The sequence below is a fragment of the Elephas maximus genome, chromosome 26 (genome assembly GCF_024166365.1).
Source record: "Elephas maximus indicus isolate mEleMax1 chromosome 26, mEleMax1 primary haplotype, whole genome shotgun sequence".
NCBI classification, from domain to species: Eukaryota; Metazoa; Chordata; class Mammalia; order Proboscidea; family Elephantidae; genus Elephas; species Elephas maximus.
Genome location: NC_064844.1, coordinates 38652378 through 38673126, shown reverse-complemented (window position 1 = coordinate 38673126; position 20749 = coordinate 38652378). Strand labels below are relative to the sequence as shown.

The window sequence follows — 20749 nt, the reverse complement described above, 5'->3', positions numbered from 1 at the left end:
CCTTTCATTTTCAGGCAAAAAAAAAAAAAAAAAATGAGAGAATTAATCAAGAGCAGATCAACCAAAGAAAATATTAAAGGATGTTCTTTGGTTTAAGAAAAAGTAATCACAATGAAAGCTTGCAAATGCAGGAAAAAAGATGAAAAGCAGTAACAATGACAAAAATGTGGGTATATCTAAATGAATAGTGGCTGCATAAAATGGTAATAATTTCTTGTAGAGTTTAACATTGATATATAAATAAAATACAACAACAATAGCATAGAGATTGGGAGAAAGGTTTCTGCATTATCTGTGAAGATGGTAAAAGTAGCAATTAACATTAGACCTGGATAAGTCTAGGATGCAAGTTGCAATCTAATCAATCAAAAGAATGGTGAAAGAATGTATGATTTTCAAATTAATGGGGAAAATGCTTTTAAAATTCCATTAGAACTGGAAGGAAAAAATTGGGAAGAAAAAGAACACAGAAAAAAAAAAAGTACAGTGAGATGGTTGAGATACCTGAAATATATCAGTATTTACATTAAATGTAAATGGACTAAATGTTTCAATGAACAGGTAAAGATTATCAGAATGGATTAAAGAAACAAAGGAACAACTGAATGCTATTTACAAAAAAAAGAAATCTATAACATAAGGATTCAAGAATGTTAAAAAAAAATACACCATGAAAACACTAACCAAATGAAAGCTGGTGTAACTATATTACTTTAACTAAAGTAGACTTTAAGGCAAAAAGCATTACCAAAAACACAGAGGAACACTTTAAAGTGATGAAAGGTTCAATTCCCTGGAAGAAAAATCAACTAAATTTGTATGCACTTAATAATATATCCTTAAACTCTATATGATAAGCATTGAAATAACTAGAAAAATAGGCCAATTCACAATCAAAATGGGATATTTTAACTTATCTCTCTGACAACTGCTATGGAAAAACTCAGAATATATAAAATTTAAACAACACAATTAGCAGAACTGAACTAATGAATGTATATAGAACACTGCATCCAGTAACTGCAGAATTCTTTTTACACACACACATTTATATTTGACCATATTGTGGATCATAGAACAAGTCTCACAAATTTGAAAGATTTAAATCATAAAATCAATCTAGAAATCAGTAACAAAATGGCAATGAGGAAACCCACATGTATTTGCAAGCTAAGCAACCATCTCATAAAAATGGGGGATAAGAAGAGGAGGTGTTATGGATTGAATTGTGTCCACCCAAAATACATGTTGTAAATCCTAACTTCTATGCCTGTGGTTATAATCCCATTTGGAAATGGGTTGTCTTTGTTACATTAATGAGGCAGGATTAGCGTAGGGTGTATCTACATTAGCAAGTGTGGGGTGGGGGGTGGGGGGAAGCAGCCAAGGAACAAGGGCATTTCCCCAGAACCAAGAGAGAAAGTCTTCCCCTAGAGCCAGCACCCTGAATTTGGACTTCTAGCCTCCTGTGAGAAAATAAATTCCTGTTTGTTAAAGCCAACTACTTGTGGTATTTCAGTTATAGCAGCAGTAGATAACTAAGACAGAATTTGGTCCCGAGAAGTAGGGGTGGTGCTCTAACAGATACCTATAATGTGGAAGTGGTTTTGAAATTTGGGAATGGGTGGAGGCCGGAAGAGTTTTAAAGTGCCTAATAGTAAAAGCCTAGATTACACTGAAGAGACTGTTGGTAGAATTAGGGATGTCACAGGCAATTCTGGTGAGGGCTCAGAAGGAAGTGAGAAGAGCCATAAAGTCTCTATCATCTTAGAGAATACATATGGCACTGTCAATGGAATGTTGCTAGAAATGTGGACATTGAATGTGCTTCTAGTAAGGCTTTAAAAGGAAATGATAGCATGTGATTGGACAATGAAGGAAGGGCAATACTTTTTATGCAGTGGCAAGAACTTGTCTGAATTATGTTCAAATGTTTGGTGGAAGGTAGAACTTGTAAGTGATGAACTTGGATATTTGGTTGAGGAGATTTCTAAGCAAGATCTTTATGGGGTCATGTGGTGTCTCCCTGCTCCTTATAGTAAAATGAGAGAGGAAAGACATGGACTTAAAAATGAACACAAAACTTAAAAGATTTGGAAAATTCTGTTGCACAAACTAAGGACATGTGTCTTAGAATTTTTACCAAGGATGTGGCTACACAATCTTTCATTAAGGAGATTAAGCCTATGACTGATGGATCTAGCCAGCTACCACAGCAGAAAACCCATCAGCTTAGACTGAAAGGAACAGAGAAAGAACTGAAGGAAAGAATGCTGAATGCCTCTTGGAATTCTACAGGTAGAAAACAGGCCAAATAAGCTACATCTGTTGTTCTCCAAGATAAGAAAAGGACTATCCTTGGAGCAATTTGGAGATTAGCAGAACTGTTGGAAGGAGCATGGGAAGCAGGGCTGCATTGGTTTCAAAGGGTGGAGTCACAGCATCCTAGGTTTAAGAGTCAGATCTTTAACAACTTGGTTCCAGAGTGTAGGGCTGCTATTCATGAGTGCCAGGGGAATAGGGCTGCCATGTCCAAAGGGCAGAAGAACAGGGTCTGCTGGGGCCGAGAGGGTAGGTTCGTCACTCAGATGGACTAGGAGAATGGGGCTGCCTGAAGCCAAGGGAGAAGAGTTGCCATCCCAGAGGGTGTGGAAGGCAAAGCTGAAGCCCAGGGCTGAGGGGCCTCCACCCAGAATTCAGAGGGTGTGGCCAAGACCCAGAGTCAGGAAGGTGGTGTCATTGCCCAGATGGTGTCAAAGAAGAGAGGATTATTTTCAAGCCTTAAGAGCTAATGTAATGTGTTGTGCTGGGTTTTGGACATGCTTGGTGCTTGTTATCCCTCCTTTTCCTCCACTTTCTCCCATTTGTAATGGAAATATTTACCTTGTGCCTGTTCTACCATGTACTTTGGAAACAGATAACCTGTAGTCTAGATTTTACAGGTTCATAGATGAAAAGGAATTTTGCCCCAGGATGGACTCATATCGACCCTGTAGGTCAGAGTAGAACTGCTCCATAGGGTTTCCAAGGAGCACCTGGTAGAATCAAACTGCTGACCTTTTGGTTAGTAGCCGTAGCTCTTAACCAGTATGGTGCCAGGGTTTTCAGATAGGAGGATAGCAAAATAAATCCAAATAAAGGAGTAGGAAGGATATAATGATAACCCACCCCACTGCCGTCGAGTCGATTCCGACCCATAGTGACCCTATAGGACAGAGTAGAAGTGCCCCATAGAGTTTCCAAGGAGCGCCTGGTGGATTTGAACTACCAACCTCTTGGTTAGCAGCCGTAGCACTTAACCACTATGCCACCAGGGTTTCCATATAATGATAAGAAAGTGGAAAACATACAACACAAGGTCAAAAAGCCAAAAGTTGTTTCTTTGTAAAGACCAATAAAGTTGAAAAACTTCTAGCATGACTGATCAAGAAAACAGAGAAGGCACAAATAACCAATAACAAGCATAAAAAAGAGGACATCATTATCAATCCAAGTTTGAAGGTATGCATTACTTTATGAAAATAAATTTTAAAATGTAGATGAAGTGGACATATTCTAAGAAAATTTATAATTTTTTAAAATGGACACAATAAAAATGAGTATTCCTATAGCTATTAAAGAAATTAAATCCATACCTCAAAGAAAATATCAGGCATATTTCACCAGTGAAATACTATCAAACATTTAAGGAAGAAATAATGCCAACCTTATTTGTGTTATAAGGTCACAATAATCTTGGTAAGAAAACATGACATAGACCTTAAAATTAAATTATAGACCAATCTCACTAGTGAAAATAGATGCAAAAATCCCAAATGAAATACTGGCAAACCAAATCCACTAATATTTTAAAAAGATAATACATCATGACCAAGTTTGGTAGATTCCAGGAATCCAAACTTGGTTTAATGTTTGAACACCAATCAATGTAACTCAACAAATGAGACAAACCACATGATCATCTCAGTAAAATGCAGAAGAAATCATTTGAAAAAACTCAACCATTTGTGATTAAAAAAAAGATTTCCTTATCAAACTGAGAATTTACTTGATTTGGTAAAATGATATCTATTAAGAAAAAAAAAGACTGCAAACAATGTACTTAATATTGAAAGTTTTCCCACTGAGATTAACAACAAGAGAAAGGTGCCCCCTGTTACTTCTATTCAACCTTTAATGGGAATTCTTCACCAGTGCAAAAGAGCAAGAAAAAAATAAAAATGATGCAAGAAATAGAAGAAATAAAACTATCATTATTTGTAGATGATATATGCAAAAGCAAAATAATTTATACAAATAAATTGTTAGATTAATAAGAAAGGTTGGTGATTCTGCTAAATACAAACATCAATTGTATTTCTATAGACCAGCTGGTCTGAAACTATAGTGAAAACTTTGCTCAAACACAGGTTGCTGGGTTCCACCCCCAATTTTTGACTCAGTAGGCCTAGGGTGGGGCTTGAAATTTGCATTTCTAATCAGTTCCCAGGTGATGCTGAAGCTCCTAGTTAGGGGACCACGTTTTGATAACCACTGCTAGAGATTAACAACAGTAAGACTTAAAATCACTTACCCAGGAATCTGGGCAAAGGTGTACAAGAACTCTAAACAGAAAAGTATAAATCATTATGGATATAAATTAAAGATCTAATAAATGGAGAGATACTACATTTGCATAGATTGGAACAGTTAATATTCTGAATGTGTTGAATTTGTCCAACATGATCCATAAATTTAATGCAATCTGCTCATAAGTCACACAGATTTCTCTTAGTGGAACTCAACAGATTCTGAAATGTACATTGAAGCAGGCACATACATAAAGAGCATAGATATTGAAAACAGACTCTCTGAAAATTGGCTTCACCACCTACTATGTGACTGTGGATAAATTATTTAACCTTTCTGTGCCTCTGTAAATGGGAAGCAATAATTGTACCTATCACAAAAGATTGTTATAAGGATTGTATATATACATATATGTGTGTGTGTGTGTACATACTGTATGCTATGTATGAATTTGGTAGACAGCCAGGCAGGCAGGCAGACAGACAGACAGATAGATGAAAACAGTCCAGACTAGCCAGGGCATTCTTGAAGAAGACATGTTATCTACTGGATATCTTCCGAAGTCTGGAAGCAGATCCATACATATATGAATAATTGGTTTAAAACAAAGGTGGGTCTACAGAACAGTGGGCAAAGGATTATCTTTTAAATAAAACATACTGGGGCAATTGGATGTCCATATGGAAAAAAATGAAATTTGACTCCCACATCACATTATGTATAAAAGCAATTCCAAATAGATTATAGATCTAAATGGGAAAGGTAAAGCAATAAAGCTTTTTAAAGAATACACAGGAGAAGTGTCTTCATGATCTTGGAGTAGGGAAAGATTTCTTAAAAACTACACACAGAGTATTAACCATAAAATAAAATAACAACAAATTTGACATTAAAAACAAGGTCTTGTGTTATTAGAAAGAAACCATTAAGAGAATGAGAAGGAAAATCAGAGTAGAAAAATGTATTTTCAGCACATATCCCTGACAAAAGATTTGTACACAGAAAATAAAGAGAATGCCACTAACAAAAAACACAAAGCAAAATAAATAACAACCCTTCCTCAAAAGAAGCTAAAAACCAAAATGACAGGTAATGCAATAGAGAAATGGGCCAAGAACTTAAACAGGTGTTTCACAAAGGAGGAAATCCAAATGTCCAAAATAAGTGTGAAAAAGTAGGTTAACCTCATTACTAATCAGGGAGATGCAAAGTAAACTCACTACGGGCAGTCCCCGGATTATGAACTTAATTCCATTCCTAAATCTGCTTTACGTTGAATTTGAACCTAAATTGGTACACTTTGGTACGGTTAGTATCTAATGTCAGTCAAATGTTTGTTTTAGTATATAGTGTACCTTTCTATGCATAAAACATTAAAAAAAAAAACACTTCCAGATACACTAAAACATGTTTAACATAGTAATACAATGCTAGTAACGTTTTCATGCGAGTCGCAAAGTAGCACCCATTTGTTATTACGAACCATTGTATGTACCTTGAGTTTTGAATATAATAGGCTTTACGGGAGTTGGTTTGTAACCACAGGTTTTAAGTATGTCAGATGATCATAACCCGGGGACTGCCTGTACACACATCTGAATGGCTAAAATCAAATACTGGTTAATTAGGTATTGATAAGAATGAGGAACAACAGGAGTTCTCATATAGTACTGGAGGAAGAGTAAATTGGTACAATTTATTTTAGCATTACCTAGTCAACTTGAAGATACGCATAATCCTATGACCCATCAAACGAGCCTTGGTGGCACAGTGGTTCAGCGCTGGGCTGCAAACAGAAAGGTCAGTGGTTCAAACCCTCCTGCAGGAGAAAGATGTGGGGTCTGCTTCTATAAAAATTACAGCCTTGGAAACCTTACAGGGCAACTCTGTCCTGTAGGGTTGCTATGAGTCCAATCAACTCAATGGCATTCAACAACATGACCTATCAATTTTAATCTTAAGTATATAATACATCTAAAGAAATATGTATATATATATGAACTAGGAGATAAATTATAAAAAGATCATAGAAGCAGTATTTTAATAGCATCAAATGAGAAATAACCTATATGTGCAGAATAGAAAGTATATATAAATTGTGGTATATCCTTTAAGTGGAATACTATACAGTGATGATAAAGCATGAATTACAACTACATGGCTGAATCTTGAAAACGTAGTGTTGAGTGAAAGAAGCCTGACCCAAAAAGTAGGTGATGTAATTCTAAAGTAAGGAAATAAATGATTGCCTTAAAAGCAGGCATAGTGATATCTTGGCAGAGAGGGAGGGGGTCCTGACCCGGAAAGGGAACTTGTAGGGCTTCTGAGGTATTGACAATGTTCTTTCTTGGCCTTATGGTGGTTACATGGGCATTTGCTCTATGATGTTAATGTGACATGTTATTGTTTTATGCACTTTTCTATAGGTGTTATTTTTCACAATTAAAAAAAATGTAGAAGACAGGAAGGAAAGGCCAAACTTGAGTTGTTGAACCTGGGCTTTAAAAGTACAGAGAATCAGAGGTTCCAATAAGCTATTAGTTATACATCTTAGAATAGAAATAACTCAGAAATGTGATGTCAGAATAGTTTTTCCCATTACTGAAAAGGGGGATAAAACTGCTATAGATACTGGAGGAAGAAGAGGCTCCAGGAGGTTGTGATGGGTGTTTTGGACCCTACCTGGATCCCTAAGGAGTGGCATTCTACAGTTGGGGAAGGGAGAAGAGGCATATGGAAAGAAACAATTGTTAAGCTTGGAAAGAAACCATTGTTTAAAGCTTGTTAGTGCCATAAATCTTGCTTTTTCTCACTTTCTAGCCTTTATATGGAGCCCTGGTGGCACAGTGGTTAAGAGTTTGAACCTACCAGTGGCTCCTTCTAGAGCCTATGGAGCAGTTCTACTTTGTCTTACAGGGTCGCTATGAGTTGGAATTGACTCAACAGCAACAGGTTTGTGTTTTTTTTTTTTTTTTTTTAAGGTTTTGGCTTTTATATATACTGTGTCTTCCTGCTTAATTTGCTTTTCCCATCATCCCCTCCCTTAGCCCCTTAAGACTCAGCTCAGAGGCCCATTTCTCTAAACAAGCCCAGCCCCTGCCATCTCCTTTCTGAGTTGTCCATCCCCAGCAATCAGAGTCACATGGCATGATACCACTCTACTCTCTATTCTGAGGACCAGTCTCACATTTTGTAGACAAGTGACACCTACATTACAGGCTGCCCAGCTGAGGTCTGACAGTCAGGGCTGTGGGCTGGAAATAACTTGAGAATGCACTGGAGGATCCTACCCATAGAGCAGACTGGGGAGAGCTCTGGGAGGGGCTTTCCCTTCCAGAGGTTCCTCTTTTCAGTGGCCTTCAAGAGGGGGGAGCAAGGAAAGAAGAGAGTTTGCTAGGACTCGGGGTTCAGCTTATGTTCCCATCCCTAGCCTTAGCCCAGCCTGCCCCAATCCCAGAATATTGAGTGGGGAAGAGACTATCAGCCTCATTTTACAACTTAGGAAGCTCAAACCCTGAGAAGTAAATACCTTACTCAAGAGCCACAGAGGCAGAACTGGATTGCAAATCTTGGCCTCTGGATGTCAGGGTCTGCCTATAGGCATGAGGTGGGTACTCAAGAATTACTTGCTTAGCAAGGTCAACCTCTGTGTCCCCAGACCCAGGTAGACTCATCAAATGCTATCCTCAAGCATGGAAATGTACAAAAAGGTTCCAAAACCTTGTTTGGGGAACTTGGGAAAAGGACCAGAAGACATGGAGCCAAGGGTTTTGGGGTAAGATACACCACTGGTCAGAGCACTCAAGAGCCAAGGCATGGGGTAACCCACTCCCATGCAAAGAGCTCTTCCTGCGGCCCAGGGCACTAAATCATTACGGAGGGTGGCTATCTTTCTGCCTCCCCACCTTCTTCTCTATGGCTCAGCCAGAGCCTGAGTCAGGTGATGTGAAATTCAGCAAGTGTGTGGGGAGCACCTGCTGGGAGTGCTAAGCAGCTACTGAGGGCTACTGAGCTGCAGTGTCCTGGCTGTCTTTCTAGGGCCTATAGTAAAAGTCCACAACTTGTCTGTCAGTTTGTTGTACTGTAGTGGCTTGCATGTTGCTGTGATGCTGGAAGCCATATCTCTGGTATTTCAAATACCAGCACGGTCACCTATGGAGGACAGGTTTCAGCTGAGCTCCCAGACTAAGACAGACTAGGAAGAAGGACCTGGCAGTCTACTTCTGAAAAAACTGGCCAGTGAAAACCTTATGAACAGCAGTGGAACATTATCTGATATAGTGCTCAAAGATGAGCCCCTCAAGTTGGAAGGCACTCAAAGGATGCCTGGGGAGGAGCTGCCTCCACAAAGTAGAATGAACCATAATAATGTGGATGGAGTAAAGCTCTTGAGACCTTCATGTGCTGATGCGGCATGACTCGAAATGAGGAAAAACAGCTGCAAACATTCATTAATAATTGGAACGTGGAACATATTAAGTATGAATCTTGGAAAATTGGAAGTTACCAGAAATGAAATGGAACACATAAAGATTGATATCCTAGGCATTAGTGAGCTAAAATGGACTGAGAATGGACAGTTTGAATCAGATAATCATATGGTCTACTATGCTGGGAATGACAAATTGAAGAGGAATGGCCTCACATTCATCATCAAAAAAAAAAAATTTAAGAGCTACCTGAAGTAAAACACTGTCATTGATAGGATAATATTCATATGCATACAAAGAATGCCAGTTAATACGACTATTATTCAAATTTATGCACCAACCACTAATGCCAAAGATAAAGAAACGGAAGATTTTGACCAAGTTCTGCAGTCTTAAATTGATCAAGAACGCACTCAAGATGCATTGATAATTACTGGTGATTGGAATGTGAAAGTTGGAAACAAAGAGGAAGGATCAGAATTGGAAAATAAGGCCTTGGTGATAGAAATGATGCTGGAGATCACATGACAGAATTTGGCAAGACCAACAACTTCAGCGTTGCAAATACTTTTTTTCAACAACATAAACAGTGACTATACACGTGGACCTCATTGGAGGAATATACAGGAATCAGATCGACTACAACGTTAGAGCTGACTGTAGAACAGACCATCAGTTGCTCACATGCAAGTTTAAGATGAAGAAAATTAAACAAGTCCACAAGAACCAATATACGACCTTGAGTATATCCTACCTGAATTTAAAGACCATCTCAAGAATAGATTTGACATATTGAATGCTAATAATCGAAGACCAGACAAGTTGTGGAATGACATCAAGGACATCATACATGAAGAAAGCAAAAGGTCATTAAAAAAACAGGAAACAAAGAAAAGACCAAAATGGGTGTCAGAAGAAACTCTGAAATTTGCTCTTGAAAGTAGAGTAGCTAAAGTGAATGGAAGAAATGAAGTAGAAGAGCTGAAAAGATTTCAAAGGGCCGCTTGAGAAGACAAAGTACTATAATAATATGTGCAAAGACCTGGAGTTAGAAAACCAAAAGGCGAAAACAGCTTGGCAAAAACTGAAGAAAAAATTCGAGCCTTGAGTTGCAATACTGAAGGACTCTGTGGGCAAAATATTGAATGATGCAGGAAGTATCAAAAGAAGATGGAAGGACCCATGTTCACTGCAGCATTATTCACAATAGCAAGAAGATGGAAACAACCTAAGTGCCCATCAACAGATGAATGGATAAACAAATTATGGTACATACACACAATGGAATACCATGCAACAATAAAGAATGATGATGAATCTGTAAAACATCTCACAACATGGATGAATCTGGAGGGCATTATGTAGAGTGAAATACGTCAATCACAAAAGGATAAATACTGTATGAAACCACTACTATAAAAATCCAAGAAAAGGCTTACACACAGAAAAAAAAAAAATCTTTGATGGTTACGAGGGACGGGAGGGGTGAGGAAGGGAAATCCCTAACTAGATAGTAGGTAAGTGTTAACTTTGATGAAGGGAAAGACACACAGTATAGGGAAGTCAGTACAACTTACCAAAGGAAAGCCATAGAAGCTTCCTAGACACTCCAAACACCTTGAGGGACTGAGGGCTGTGGACCATGGTCTCGGGGGACATTTAGGTCAACTGGCATATAAATGTTCTACATCCTATTTTGGTGAGTAGTGTCTGGGGTCTTAAAAACTTGTGAGCAGCCATGTAAGATATATCTATTGGTCCCATCCAGTTTGGAGCAAAGGAGAATGAAGAAAACCAAAGGCGCAAGGAAAATATTAGTCCAAAGGACTAATGGACCCCATGAACCATACCCTCCACCAGCCTGAGCCCAGAAGAATTAGATTGTGACCTGCTACCATCACTGACCGCTCTGACAAGAATCACAATATAGGGTCCTAGGCAGAGCAGGAGAAAAACGTAGAACAAAGTTCAAATTCACACACATAGAAAGTAGACCTACTGGTCTTACAAAGACTGGAGGACCCCCCTGAGACTATGGTCCCTGGATACTCTGCTAACTCAGAACTGAAGACCTTCCTGATGCCTGCCTTTTAGCCAAAGACTAGACAGGCATATAAAAGAAACAATAATACATGTGAGGAATGTACTTATTAGTTCAATCAAGCATACAAGACTGTCTTAATTATCTAGTGCTACTATAACAGAAATAGCACAAGTGGATGGCTTTAACAAAGATTTATTCTCTCAGTTTAAGAAGCTATAAGTCCAAATTCAGGGCGCCAGCTCCAGGGGGAGGCTTTCTCTTTCTGTTGGCTCTGGGGGAAGGTTCTTGTCATCAATATTCCCCTGGTCTAGGAGCTTCTTTGTACAGGGAGGGACCCCACGTCAGAAGGACATGCTCCACTCCTGGCTCTTCTTGCTTGGTGGTAATGAAGTACCTCTTCTCTCTGCTGGCTTCTCTCCTTCAAATCTCAGAAAAGATTGGCTCAAGACACAACCTACTCCTATAGATTGTGTCCTGCCTCATTAATATAACTGCCTCTAGTCCTGTCTCGTTAAAATCATAGAGGTTAGGATTTACAGCACACAGGACAATTACGTCAGATCACAAAATGGGGGACAAACACACAATACTGGGAATCATGACCTAGCCAAGTTGACACATTTTTGGGGGACAAAATTCAATCCATCAGAGAACAAATGGGCAATACCTGCACAAAAGCAAAGAGAAGGCAGGAAAGAAAGGGACAGGAAAACTGGACAAATGTACACAGGGAACCCTGGGGGTGTAAATGGAAAGGGGGAAGAGTGCTGACACATTGTAGGTATTGCAATCAATGTTACAAAACAATGTGTATAAATTTTTAATGAGAAACTAATGTGCACTGTAAACTTTCACTAAAGCACAAAATAAAAGTAAATAAAAAGAAGATGGAATGAATACAGTCACTATACCAAAAAGAACTGGTCGATGTTCAACCATTTCAGGAAGTATCATAGGATGAAGAACCGACTGTATTGAAGGAAGAAGTCCAAACTACACTGAAGGCATTGGTGAAAAAAGGGCTCCGGGAATTGATGGAATACCAATACAGATGTTTCAACAAACAGATTTACCACTGGAAGTGCTTACTTGTCTATGCCAACAAATTTGGAAGACAGCTACCTGGTCAATCGACTGGAAGAATTCCATATTTGTGCCCATACCAAAGAAAGGTGATCCAACAGAATGTGGAAATTATCAAACCATATCATTAATATTGCATGCAAGTAAAATTTTGCTGAAGATCACTGAAAAGCAGCTGCAGCAGTACATCGACAGTGAACTGCCAAAAATTCAAGCTGGATTCAGAAGAGGACGCGGAACGAGGGATTATCATTGCTGATGTCAGATTGATCTTGGCTGAAAGCATAGAATACCAAAAAGATTTTAACTTATGTTTTATTGACTATGCAAAGGCATTCAACTGTGTGGATCATAACAAATTATGGATAACACTGCAAAGAATGGGAATTCCAGAACACAATTAATGTGCTCATGAGGAACCTGTACATAGACCAAGAGGCATTCTCACAGAACAAGGGGATACTGTGTGGTTTAAAATCAGGAAAGGTGTGCATCAGGGTTTTATCTTTTCACCATATCTATTCAACCTGTATGCTGAACAAATAATGGGAGATGCTGGACTGACTATACGAGGAAGAAGGCAGCATCAGGATTAGAGGAAGACTCATTAACAACCTGCTATATGCAGATGACAGAGACTTGCTTCCTGAAGGTAAAGAGGACTTGAACCACTTACTGATAAAGATCAAAGACTACGTACAGCCTTCAGTATGGATTGCACCTCAACATAAAGAAAACAAAAATCCTCACAACAGGACCAATAAGCAACATCATGATAAATGGAGAAGAGATGGAAGTTGTCAAGGATTTCATTTTACTTGAATCCACCATCAACGCCCATGGAAGCAGCAGTCAAGAAATCAAAATGACATACTGCACTGGACAAATCTGCTGGAAAAGACCTCTCTAAAGTGTTAAAAAGCAAAGATGTTATTTTGAGGACTAAGGTGCACCTGGCCCAAGCCATGGTGTCTTCAGTCGCCTCATACGCATGGGAAACTTGGACAATGAGTAAGAAGGGCTGAAGAATTGATGCATTTGAATTGTGGTGTTGGTGAAGAATACTGAATATACCATGGACTGCCAGAAGAATGTACAAACCTGTATTGGAAGAAGCCAAAATGCTCCGTAGAAGTGAGAATTTCAAGACTTTGTCTCACATACTTTGGAAACATTATCAGGAGGAACCAGTCCCTGGAAAAGGACGCAATGGTTGATAAAGCAGATAGTCAACAAAAGAGAGGAAAACCTTCACCAAGATGGAGAGACACAGTGGCTGCAACTATGGGCTCAAGCAGAGCAATGACTGTGAAGCTGGAATTGACTGGACAGCACCTAACAACAACACAGAGCATGGCAGAGGTGGGGGAAGAGGGGGTCAAGCTCAGACCCAGCACTGCCTGGGGACACACATAGAAAGTTACTCCCTTTTTGTGCTCCTGAAGTCATTCACATTCACTGGTTTGGCATAAACTCATCATGTCCCTCTTTGGGCTGAGGAAACTGTTCTGACAACAGTGGTATCCACTTCTGCCTGGCAATGGTCACCTCTCTCCAAACCTATAACCTGCCCTTGGACAAAGATCCCTGAACAAACCCATCCTTGTTCATTCCTATTCCTGGAACTCACAATGAGTCTAGACCAGACTTCCAAAGTGGCTGTGGTTTGGCCTTGACTTGAGGGTTGAGGAACTGAAGGGGCATTATCCCAGACCTTAGGATACCTCCCAAAGGCATGGGAAACCTCTCCCTGCAGACTCTATCAAAGTCTAAGGGGCCCCACACACTGTGCTTGATGGGGCTGGGAAGCAAGGAGAGAAATTGGGGAAGAAACCTCAGCTTACTTCTGAGATAGGTTTATCTACTGACTTGGTCATTTCTTGGAGTCCCAGTGCCAAGGTCCAAAGGCCTGTGTTACCCATAAGTAAGAGGCCCACACTTCCCAAGAGCAGCTAAACCAGCTCACCCATTTATTTGACTGAAAATTTTAAGGACAACAAATTTAAACAATTTTTTAATAAAATTTCTATAGAAAACTCAGTCACAGGGCAAATACTCAGTTCTCTTTTCCACATCATTGAGGACTGAGAGCTCCCAATATTCTTTGGATGTTGCCAGTACTCAGAAAGGGCATTCATTTACACATTCAAACCAGTAGCTCCTATTGCACATATTAACATTATTTGCCATCTAGCACCCTAAATACATGGTACCTCAACAAATAAATTAAAGAATGCCATGTAGCATAAAACCATTTCAATTTGAATATCCTTGAAAAATCACATTAATACAAGTTTTAATAAATACAGTAAGAACTGCTGGCATTTTAATAAAACGCTGGATTTTAGATCTGGAGTTTATTCCATAAATAGGTTCCTTTTCATTTGCTTTCTTTCTTGAATACATTTGCTCAAGTATTAGGCTCTATGAACTCTTTCATAGATAACCATGTAAAAACTGTATTAATATGTGCCTCATTACAGAAGCAGCTGGAAGAACTGGATCACACAGTTAACTGAAAGGTAACTTTAAAGAAAAGCTGTATTTTTTGTAAAACTTTAAAACTGAGGCTGAAGAAAACCAAAGAAACACTTTTTTTACATAGAACTCTCACGAGAAATTTTATAAATATATATGCAGCATACATATATATGTGTATATTATATATATCTACATATACCTATATAGATATATATTAGATATATCTGTATCTATCTATATGTGTGTGTATAAATAATATTTGCCTCAACAGTAGATTTTCAGTAAGTCTGGGTGGAATGATGCTATCATGGTAGATAAGTATTAGGAAAAAATCAACAAGTTTCCACCGATTCAAAACATTTCTTTTGAAAAATAATCATAATTTCAAATTATACCATAATTTGTAGCTTATACATTTAAAAAAAGGAAGAAAAATACCTTTCTTTTAAGCCTTGCTTGGAAAGCTACCAGCCCCAGTTTGTGGATAAGTTGGCTGAGTGATAACACTTGGTCACAATACTGAAAAGAAGTATTTACATCTTTCTGTAAAAGTACCAAACACTTAAAAAATAATTATAATAAGGAAAAAAATCTCTAGTAGCATTCCTTGGAGTGCAAAATCAGCAGGAAGTGATTATCCATAATGTTGACATTTTTCATGATGAGTCTCGATCAAGCATTCAATAAGCGAAGGGTGATCATCAGGGACTTTTCAGGTTAAGTTCTGTGGAATGCCTTGATCTTCTTTTAACTGAATTCCAGGATTTCATTCCCTTTATAACATCTCTGGCAGGGTCATGTTCAATTTAGTGCAAGTGCAAAATGAAAACTAAATGAAACCAACAAATATATTAAGAGCAAAGGCTGATGGTTAAGATCTGTAGTCTTTCCGAACTGTGTGGGCCATCCAGTTTACTTTAGTAGTCCAGCTTTCCCTGAGTGCCTCATCAAATTTTTGCTTGAATTGTTTGAGTGCTTCTTCTTCACTCTTCCCTAAGGCAAGAGAATCCTAAAAATGAAGGAAAAAAGTCTGATTTTATATATGATCCATAGGGATGTGCGGGTGTCACTATGTGCAAATGGCTCAGCCTCACCTCCCAGCCTCCCATCAGGCAATGTACACATGTTCTTATTTAACATCAAGGTAGGGTGACTTCTGCTAAAGGGTTTTTGAAGATGAAATAAATTTATGACTACTATAAAACACCTACTCAAGTTGCTTGCTGCTATGATCTGAATCCAATGACTCAAGACCCACTAAGACCCTGGCAAGTAAAAAGCAGGTTGTTGAAAAGCATGGTGCCAGCTTCTAATCCCTGTTATTCCAGTGTATGAGTAGGAAGGTTGCTGCCCAACACCAGCCTTCTTTATGCTCCTTTTACTGACAGGAAATCATCTGGGTTACAAGGTTCTCTTTCAAAATTGCTCCCTCATATGAACTTCCCAGAATGTTTCCTCCTGGCTAAGAACTATCTCAGAGTAAATGACTTTCTTCCACTTCCTTTGGGCATTTGAATAAAAGAGGCAGCTAGACCTGAGCTTCACATCCACAGTGTCCAATGTACAAAAAAAAGGGGGTTTATACCTTGAGATACTGTATATCCTTGACTGATGTGAGCTCAGGAAGCCCTGCAGTCAACATCAGTGCAAACAGAGTGATGAAGAGACTCCCATGCCGTCGTAAGATCAGATATGCATCCTCACAACACTGGCGGAACCTAGTTGATGCAGCAAATCACATGAACACAGTGTTGGAGGGGACAGCACATTTCATCAAAGAAAACAAGAGGGACATATCTAGACTTTCTACTAATGGGCTGGAAAGATTCTACTGAGCTAAAGTTTCATTTCTGATTTTTATTTCTTTGAAAACTGTCCAAGGACCAAAACATATAAAATAATTCAGGCTTTCTAAAATCACTCATCTTTTTCAAAAGCAAAACTAAAACTGTATGCTAAAAAAAAAAAAAAAAAACTATGCCAGAAGGCAACATTATACTTTAGCTTTTCAATTCTATGAGACACAAGAGCAGATTATAAAATAAGTGATAATTATAATCCAAGCTGATTTCTGAATGTACATCTAGATTTTGGGGCCTGACTATGGAAACTAATTTCGTTAATGACCACCCACCACCCAACAACATCAGAGCTTTTGCACTGACTTTCATCTTGCCGTTCCTCTCTCCTCTTGAAGACGGTCCTTCTTGGACCATACAATCATATCTCCCTTATTTTGCCAAAGAGAAAACTGGACACACAGAGGTATATTCTGCAGAAGCCCAGGTAGGACTAGATAACGGCGATCATTTGTTAAGTGTATGGTATGTATCAACCACATCATGTATCTCTAATCATCATCATAATTATTTTTGTCCCCATTTTAAGATGAAGAAACAAAGACAGAAAGACTAGTAATGTGCTTGAGAACATACAGGTAGTAAGGCATAGATCAGAGATTACAAAGTCTCCTCCCCACCTCCTGCACCCTGGTTCCTTTACCATATTCCACATAGAATGACAGAAACATGCCTGTTGTCTCAGCATCTCACTAGCAAATGTCTTAAAAGTTTCAGAGAATTTTCTGAAACAGGCAAAAGCTAGAATACTATTAGAATAAAACACAGTATCTTATTTCATTCTAGCATTCTTGTTTCTCCTCCCTGTACATTTCTGAACCAGCACGGGGATCTGACAGGCAACTATCCCCCGAAGTATCTTATTAGCAAATTGTATACCTCCCAGATTCAAATACACCACAGCATAGGAAATGCTAGTCCAGCTGGTCAGATGACAAACTGGTAGATGAGTTTAGCCTTGACATGAGGACAACACTCACCGGCCAAACTTTTCTGTGTTTCCTGTTTTTCCTTGTTGAATGACATGAATGAAATCATAGGTAAGTATAAAAGGCACTCGCTCCCTTTTAATGCCAAATTTAGACTTGAAGTTTCCAAGAATATGTCCAAAGTCAATGTGGAAGAGCTGGAACAAATGAGATTTAATTTCGTTTTTCTAATGTGTTCCAAGTAGAAGGGCAATCTCTCAGCAGTCCTAGAAGCCCATAACCTATGCCCACCTTCACCTGAGCCGTTCTGTTTTCACAGCCCATAGGCCACTTGGGAAGGGTGTTTCTAACATTCATAGGTCTTTTATCCTAAACGATAGCCCTAAAATTAAACTGCATATACCCAGTAGGAAAGGGAAATCTTTTAAAAAGAAAAGGCATCCAAATAATAAACATATCTGATTAAAAAGAAAAAAGGTCAAATAGTTCTACATAACAAAAGAATACTTCCTTGCCCTGTCGGCTCCCTCAACTTGAGTGCTGCTGCTTATAGGTAACTTCTCCCCACTCATTTACCTGTTTTCCCTGGTGTTTGCCTCTATTTTTCTAAATATGTTTGTGCTTTTTTTTTTACTTCTTAATTTTAGATTACTACTCCTATTATAGAAGGATTTAGCAATCTCGTGCTAATGTAATGTTATACAATATAGCATGTTATGTCATAATTTCTAGTTAAACCAATATTCAGTATTTATACTGTTCAGATCATGTAAATATATTTCAAAGCTGAGTCATGTGGTATACTATGATTACATTTCCTTTGTTGTTCATCTTTTTCTTTTTTTTTTCCTGGGCAAAACAGTGTTTTTTTTTTTTTTTTTTGGTGGGGCGATTAGTATTCTAGAACCCTATCATCAATTCTTCCCACACTCTCCTCAAGATCAAAATATCTCTTTGAAAATTATTTTCCACATGGTTAGACAATCTCTCTGTTTCTATCCAGGCGAGCTGCTCTCTAAGCCTGCTGCTGAGCCACTGTCCTGAGAGCTCCCTTCACTCCTCTCTTGCTCGGACTCCCTGCTTCCCTGCCTCCCACATCACATTCCCCTTGTACTCAGACCTGGGCACTACTGGCATTTGGGGCCTATAGCTCTTTGCTGTGGAGGACTGTACTTTGCACTAGAGGATGTTCAGTCACATGCTTGGTCTCTACTAACTAGATGCCAGTAACACAGCCTTCAGTGATGGCCACCAAAAACTGTCTTCAGAATACTGACAAATATAGTGGACAGGAGGGGTGGTGGTGGTGGAGTGGAGAACACAAAATAACCTCACTTGGGAACTACTGATTCAGAACCTTGTTTTGGTGGATGTCTTTATTCTGGCAGCCTTCTGACAGAAGATGCAGAGGAGGTACAGCTTTTGAGACCTTGTGTGTTTGAAAATGTCTTTATTTGACCTTTATACTTGATTGATAGTTTGGTTATAAAATTCTAGATTAGAAATCATTTTCCCTCAAAATCATGAAGGCAAACTTTCACCATCTTACAATTTCCAGTGATGCTATTATGAAGCCAAGTGTCATTCTGACTTCTGAATCCTGGTGTGTGACCTGCTGTGTCTCTGGGAAATTTTTAAGACCTTCTCTTGATGCCTAATGCATTAAAATCGCATGGTGAAGGGCTTAGTGAGGGTCTTTTTCATACTATAAGAAACTTTTATACTCTTTTGACTGGACATTCATGGATGTCAGCTCTGAGAAACGTTTTTATATTATTTGCTTGGTAAGTCCCTTCCTCTTTTGTTTCTGAGCCAAATTTCTGGGATATAAATCTGGTGTGTTCGTTCCCTGTGCATCAATTTTCTCACCTCTGTAAGGCTGTGAGGATTGAAGAAGTTAACATGCATAAAGCACTTAGAACTTTGCCTGTCATGAGTTCAATAAATATTAACTACTCTTTATTTACACTGTTTCTATTTTAACTTTGTATTTGTTTCTATTAATTTCCAGGAAGTCTTTATATTGACTAATTTTTTTAAAAATTAGAAACTTATTATCTCATAGATGCAGTGTTTTCTTTAAATTTTTAAATCATCTTCTATTTACTTCAGTCACACTGTTTTCCTAGAGTTCTTTTTTTTTCTTTCTTTTTTGCCACTTTGCTTATTTTTGTCTCTATCTTTCATGATGGCAGCTTCCTTCAAATTTCTGGTAATCCTTAACTGGCCATGTACATGGTAGGCTTGTTGACTGGTGGGCTTCCTTGCAGAGTGGACTAGGAGAGACCTCAACTGTCAAGGTCTTTTCACTGGAACCAATCAGATCTTCTTGGTAAGACTCATCTAGTCTCTTGCTGAAAATGGGATAAACATCCAGCTGCCAGTGTTACTGGACAAAGCATGCAGAAGTGGCTGGGGATCGTAGTATTTAGTTTGCCAACTTTCACTTTATCCTCCTTTTTAATATGGTACCTTTCCCTCTGTGGAACCTGGTATCCTTGGGTCAGGAGAGGAGAATTAATTTCTTCAGAGAATAAACCTTCCATCTCCTTCTTGGTAAAAGGACTTGAGCACCTAAATGCTTCATATATAAACTGCCAATCCATCCTGTTTTCAGCCTCTTTATCCCCACCTTCAGCAGTACCTGGTGCTTCTAGTCTAGAGCTTTTCTTGGACTACCACACCCTTCTACAAATACTCAGGTTTCCATTTTCCCAGCTTTGCTAAGTCACTGTCACTTCTCCATCTTGTTTTCTACCATCCCCCAAATCTGTTGATGTCTTGCATTCACCATGGCCTCTTTTCCAATTATCTTGGTCTTCTTGGGTTTATAAACGTTTTTTCCTTACTATCATTTTAGAGGGGTGTCAGGAAAAGAGTCTCGATAAACCTATGTGTTCAATCTGATTAACCAGAAGTCTGAGGGAATCCTTTTAAGTATGGATATAAGGTTCGAACAGGGCCTTCAAAAGGGCTGGGCCTAACACTGAAAGGGAAAGGGTGTACTGCTGGGCAGATCACTTTGGTACTTATGACCTGGGCAAATTCTCAAAGGCCAAGCCAGAGCTATTCAAATCTCCCCAGGAGGTACAAAATTCTGGGTCCCACCTAGAGCCAGCATTTGCACATGGACCCAGGAATTTTCATTCTGGTATGCATCTATTTTTTTTTTTTTTTTTTATGCATCTAGTTGCAGGGAATTCCAAGGGTGGCTATGCTTAAAAATTACTGAAAATATCTCATTTGCCTTTGTTTAATATGACTTTATAGACAAAAATAAACTATTCTGGAAAATGAGACTTTTTCATTTGAAAACTAAGAACTTCTTTATAAATAGCCTTCCCTAAAATGATA

At 38.7% G+C, this 20749-nt stretch overlaps 2 protein-coding genes across 6 annotated transcripts in view; one reads left to right on the top strand and one right to left on the bottom strand.

Moving 5' to 3' along the window:
* Window positions 1–20749, top strand: part of FAIM (Fas apoptotic inhibitory molecule) — a 134106-nt gene that overhangs the window by 67276 nt on the left and 46081 nt on the right. Inside the window, exon 4 of the transcript XR_007515505.1 lies at window positions 7390–8344. The gene's annotated coding sequence lies outside the window, so the exon portion shown is untranslated. The remainder of the gene's footprint in view (window positions 1–7389; window positions 8345–20749) is intronic.
* PIK3CB (phosphatidylinositol-4,5-bisphosphate 3-kinase catalytic subunit beta) overlaps window positions 10297–20749 on the bottom strand; it is a 209748-nt gene continuing 199295 nt past the window's right edge. For 4 of the 5 annotated variants that reach the window (XM_049870195.1, XM_049870194.1, XM_049870196.1 and 1 more), the window contains 3 exons: window positions 17447–17592; window positions 16193–16325; window positions 10330–15616 (listed from right to left, as the gene is read on the bottom strand). In XM_049870195.1, the coding sequence (XP_049726152.1) occupies window positions 15479–15616; window positions 16193–16325; window positions 17447–17592 (417 nt within the window). In that variant the 3' untranslated portion in view covers window positions 10330–15478. Of the gene's footprint in view, window positions 15617–16192; window positions 16326–17446; window positions 17593–20749 lie in introns of all 5 variants that reach the window. The other variant, XM_049870198.1, reaches the window with a different exon arrangement.